The following is a 6,000-nucleotide window of genomic DNA, read 5'->3' on the forward strand; positions in this document are numbered from 1 at the left end:
CTGGAATCGGAAATTCATAATAGCGTTTCCGTTTAGGAATCGAAAGAAATAAATGAAGCGAATGGAATTAATTAATTTTCTTAGTATACGTCACGAAATAATAATAAAGAAATTCTAGTTGAAAATTCGAAATCGATATATTGACAACAAATTACCGGATATACTTTACGATGTCATCGCGACGATCTGTTTTAAGAACGTTGTATTACCGGCGCGTTATAAAAAAAGAAATACTGCAAATACTGTGTATTTTCATTCCGAATACAAATAACGAGAGTTAAATAAATAGAATAATGGCGTGTCGAGTGGCACGCAAATCCTCTCGCGTGTAATATTTTGAACGTACAGTACGAGCTTACAATTCCTGTCGAAAAAAATAATACTTTCCTATCAACTTTTTTTCATTTATTATTAACTGAAAGCAATATTTTGTCTACATTTATTCATTTATTTCGCAGGAGCCAAAATGACTTTTCGGCTTGTATGTTTCTTAATGATAAACATCTGTCTAATTGGTAAGTGCTGCTAGTGCTACTAACTAACGATTAACGGTACAAAATTAAGATTTATTAATGCCGGGTTGGTGCGCTATGTATAAAATGCGAGAAAATGTTTTTATTTTTTATGTATAGCAATTAATTTTCACAAACTTACGCTTGTACAAAAAAGTATAAAGCATAATAATTAAGAGGTATGGATTGCAGGTACTATTATGGCCTTCGAAGATGAGGTCCGTCCGACAAATCAATACGGGACGGAGATTTTCTGTCCTCGTCAAGGGATCGACCAGAAATGCAACGCTATATGCCAGAGAAGCGGATATCAACACGGGTTTTGCGATCAAAGGAGTTGTATGTGTAAAATACATTAGTACGCGCATTAATCGGCCATTCGCATTATCCACCCTGTTATAAACATTTTGTAACCGATGATACATTAATTGGAAATTAAAACTGATTAAAATGACGAGTGTCGTTAGTTATTCGTGTTTAAAACTACCGTATTCGGGTAGCAATTTTCATTCTATTCAAAAGTTCAAATTTACGTTTTCATTATGCTTATTTTCGGGCCGAACTGAAAAAATCATAATAAAGTACAGCAAACCTGGATTTAGCGCTATCTCGACGAAGTGCCAGCAAAAGGCGCAAACAAATCTTTTTATTAATATTAAAATAGAAAACTTTACAGTTTTTTTAGTTAATAAATGTTCGATTTGGATGGCGAGTGGAGTACGAATACGAAAAAATCAGCGAAAAGTGGAATTTTCGTATCACGATTTAATTACTGTTTGGAACCGTAAAATAAGGGATTTGTTCGTTATCTCTATTTTTAATTAGCGGCTGCCATTCCATAATTAACGAAACCTGTCAAATGCCAGCGATCGTTTCGAGTCTTGGACACAATTTCGTTCGAGCTTCGTTTCTATTACAAAATTTATGTTAACAGTCGTTAGATGACACTTACCCGATCGCTGAACGTAGTAGATTAGTATTTTAAATGCAGTAGTTTACGAAAGTCATTTTGTCATTGAAAACTATACGAAACTTTAACAATTGGTGGCCAATGTTCCATTAAACAAATCGAACGTGCCAAGAGATAAAATCACACAATTTCCCATCTGGAAACGTCGCCGTATCGAATACAAATATTGTTCAAAGGAATACGCAACTTCGTTACAGTCTGTTGATAGATTTATTATTAAGAGAAACTTTCTGCTACAATAAAAAAAAACAGAAGTTATCACCCCGCCACAGACGTAGCCTAGGCAGGTAAACTACCAACCGATGTTAATAAAATGCAAAACTGGAAAATCATTTTGTATATTTAAATTGTTTTGTGTACAACTTAATATAATATTCATTTAAACGTTTCCGTATTTTTTTATTTATTTATTGAAATCCGGACTATTATCAAATTTTTTTCCGCGTTTCCTAAATCTGAGTATGCGTTGCTACTAACAAAAATTCAGCAACGAGTCGCTCAACTTTTCCGGCAAAATTTGGTGGCGCCATCCGTTACCATATTTTACAAAAAACTTTTTATATTTTTAACTATTATAAAATTGCAAAAAGCTTAATTTTGAGAGAAAGAATGAACTGTATAAAAGATTGTAAATGCCAATAACCAGTAAAACTGTCACCAAGTCCGACCCTACAAGAGATACACACTACCCCATTATCGCCCAACCTCTTCGACCTTTAAAATTATCAAAATTTAATAAACAAACCTCCATGCAAAATTTCAGAACTTTTCGACGAAAAGCTTCGAACAGGTTGAACAAAATCGCCCCCACACATACAAATAAACATCCATAGGCACAGAAATTACCCCCAAATTTATTTTGCATTTCTCGACGTTTCGAGATGTCCTAAGTTGAAAAATGTAAAAATCTGGGAGGGGATCATTTTTTTGACCGATCGCCACACTTTTCCTCCGTATAACAGAGAGAAAGTAAAAAAATGCAGGCATCGTCACGACGAAACCGAAGCAGATATACAATTATTTAATTGAAATTGAAACTTCGTTAACGTATTCCGATATTTAAATTAATTGAAAAAATAAAATGAACCCTAAAATACTCATTGCTGTACGATACTTAACTACACGCAAACTCACATTTATGAATATTTTATTTTTTGAAGAGCTCGAGTTTAGTGCCACGTTCGATTTCAAAGGAATACGATGGCTTACGTTAAATCGAAGTTTCGCCGCGGCATAACGACGATGGGATGGAGAATGGCGTCTAGTTACGAGGCAAGGTTAGACATTAACCGAGAAATTATTTATTAAAGGAAACGTTTTCGGCCGTCTCGGCGGCCATCGGCAGGATGTGGGGTAACGGGATAATGGAGCGTTATATTAGTATTCTCTAAACGAATTAATTTTAGAACGTTCTAATTTTTTATATGAAATTTGAATATCGCAATTCGGGTTACACGTAAACCAACAGTTTATGAAATATAAAAGATATTTAATTCCACAACGCATCTTCCATTTTTAATAATAAATGGCTTTTTAGCCTTCCAACAAATTCGGAGAATATTTTAAAACAGTTTTTCCAGGAGGGAGACGTTTTCTTCTCTCTTCTCGTTGTTATTCAACATTTATGTTAATTATTTACAAGAGTAGAGATCTTTGTTCCCCACCTAAATTTAAACTACAAACGATGACGTAGCCCAATTCGTACAAATAATTCATTTATTTTTTCTCTTTCCCACTGCGTGGTTTACAAAAAAAGTATTTTCCCAGAATTAGATGCAGGTGCGGAATTATTTTTATCAAATGTAACAAGTACCATTCTTATTAATCAAAAGCTGCATAAAATTTTTATTAGACTAATTTTACTCTTATTATTTTATTGTTTATTAAATGATTCATTAACTAACAATACAAACTTATAAAACGTTCTTCTTCCACAATTTCCAGTAAAAATGGAAACAATGCGTATTGTTTTCGTCACTTCCTGTTTAGTGTTTAGTCTTTGGTGTTTTGTGTTTGATCTAAGAATGAACTAAAGTTAAAACCGTTGTTCCAGTTAATACTAATTTTGTGTTTTCGAGTGAGGAGAATATTGTTGCGAAATCTTATGATTTTTCATTTTGATGAATTATTAGTGTTAAGCGTTTCATTTAGGTCTCGATTTTGAATAAATTCTCGTATCGTACAAACCGCAAATTAAATTATACGAAGGGAAACGTTGTATTTCCGTTTTTATAAATTAAAGATTTTGAGTTAATTTTGTGTAAGACACTTGTTCCTGCACGTAAGAAACTTTATTCCGAATATAACAAAGTTGTATGTAACAACGACCCATTTATCGGGCAAATGATCCACTTACGATTAGAAATTAACGTTTGTTATTTAATATTTATGAAACGATATTTCCATTAGAATCGATTGATTGATGTTTACGGTCGAACCGCTTTTCGCATTTGTTCTAATTAGAGCAGCCAACACGTGATTCGAATTGTTTCGCGCTTACTATAAAGCCGACGGCTTGCGTTTTTGTATTAAATCTTGGAAGCGGTAAGTTACGTTTCGTATTAATTATTATCTGATAATATAAATACAAGCAGTGTCTCTGGTATCTCGGGTTATACAATAAATATATAATTACCAAACTTGTGTAATTAACCACTAAAAAGCTCGTTGTTTTAATCCGTATAGAATATTAGAATGTATATAAATACGTTTTATCACGTTTAATGGTGTGAAGATGTCCGTAAAAAGCATTCTGCTCTTGATTACCGTGGTCTACGCGGATGCGAATGTGATAACAACGTTCTATAAAGAAAAGAATGCCACGAAGATGGTGGAAGTGATACGTGCGGAAGGAATCGTTTCGGATTGTTATTTATACGGCGACAGGTAAATATTTTTAAGTTCTCGTTACTTCGCGTGCGTAGGATAATAATCGATGTATAATTTGTTAGCTTCATCATCGAGCAAATGCTGGACAGCGTTCCTAGTAACTTAACTCGAACGGTGTCCGAGGAGGAGTTGAAGCAACAGGTGGATAATTGCACTTCGTTGCTCCTGAATAACCTCCAGAAAGGCTTTTATCACGTGTTGAAGACGCCCTTCGATAACATTCGAAAGTTTTTCCGGAGATTTTTGATATTTCCAGGTAGGTCTAAGTCTCGACACCGCTTCCAATCAGTAAATTAGAGATAAAAGCCAAACACGTTTTAGGCACAAAATGGTGCGGAGCCGGAAACATCGCGGACGATTACGAAGATTTAGGATCCTCGCGCGAAGCCGATAAATGTTGCAGAGTTCACGATCATTGCAACGTCAGCATTTCCGGATTCGGAGAAGATTATCAACTGAAAAATAAAGATTTCTATACCAAGTAAGAAGATTTTGAAGGAAATTGCGTAATTTAAAATTATTCTTGTATTAAGATGCAAATTTTCTACGAAATCAGAAGTCACTGCGATTGCGACGACACATTTTACTCTTGTCTGAGTCACGCCAATACTTCGACCTCCAAAACCGTGGGGAATACATTCTTCAACTATTTGCAAATTGAATGCTTCAAGGAAGAATATCCCATAGTCAAATGCTTGAAAACCAGCCGGTAACATTTAAGAAAAACTTATATTTTATTGTATTTTTACCGTTATAATATTTTTAATAAACCTTTTAGAATTAGAAGAAGATGTCTAAAGTATCTGCTAAACAAGAGAAAACCGAAAAAATATCAATTCTTCGATGCTAAACCGTTCTAAAAGAAAGATAATTTGTGATATCTCAATGGAGAAAGTGTAATGTACAAGAAAAATAAAAATTCCGTCAAATACTTTGATGGAATTTTTCCTATCAATCGACATTATAAAAGAATAGGAAGCCTAAATGAAAATTTTGAATAAAAGTGAATTTGCTTATATTTGCAAATTATTTAAATTTCAAACATTTAAACGAAGAGTTTTTATTAAAATTAAATCTCGCGCATCAAACGAGAAAATTGCGTCACGATAACGTCACGTTTGAAGATATTTGCCAAAATGAATAACCGACGTTGTCTTCTTCACTTCTTAGATACGCGTTTGGCTCTAAACGTATCTTTTAAAATTAAAGTAACGGATTATAAATTAAAAACCTGTAAATATAAAATTTGTTATTAAAGACGATAAATAATGAATTCAAATTAGCCAAATTAGCGGTTAGGTTAGGAAATAGCCTAAATATTTACAAAACTGTCCCCTGTTTAGCCATGGGAGAGGTACTCGAAGGATTTTCTACGGGAAACTGGCCCCTATTTAGATATTAGGCACGAATATTTTAAATGTTCGTCTTTGAAAATAAGAATACGACATTCGATTTACTTTGTAAATAAATTAACTGAGGCACCTCCACCTACCATTTCATGGTAATTGAATAAAAAATGAAAACATTTAAAAAATAATTCTATAAAATCCTTACTTCCGTTAGATTATAATAAGATAATAATGGAATTATTTTATTTTTAAATTTAAAATAATAATAGGTGGTTAATTT

The 6,000-nt window shown here is 33.3% G+C and overlaps 1 protein-coding gene across 1 annotated transcript; it reads left to right on the forward strand.

Annotated features, from left to right (window-relative positions):
* The first annotated feature begins 4,228 nt into the window (after nt 1–4,228).
* Nucleotides 4,229–5,335, forward strand: LOC136981985 (phospholipase A2-like). Its single transcript, XM_067278410.1, has 5 exons — nt 4,229–4,368; nt 4,434–4,627; nt 4,693–4,852; nt 4,928–5,080; nt 5,150–5,335. The coding sequence occupies exons 1-5, from the start codon at nt 4,310–4,312 to the stop codon at nt 5,229–5,231; spliced, it is 648 nt and encodes a 215-aa protein (XP_067134511.1). The 5' UTR covers nt 4,229–4,309; the 3' UTR covers nt 5,232–5,335.
* The last annotated feature ends 665 nt before the right edge of the window (nt 5,336–6,000 follow it).

The sequence above is a fragment of the Centruroides vittatus genome, unplaced genomic scaffold, assembly GCF_030686945.1.
Source record: "Centruroides vittatus isolate TY-2023 unplaced genomic scaffold, ASM3068694v2 contig_8, whole genome shotgun sequence".
NCBI lineage: Eukaryota > Metazoa > Arthropoda > Arachnida > Scorpiones > Buthidae > Centruroides > Centruroides vittatus.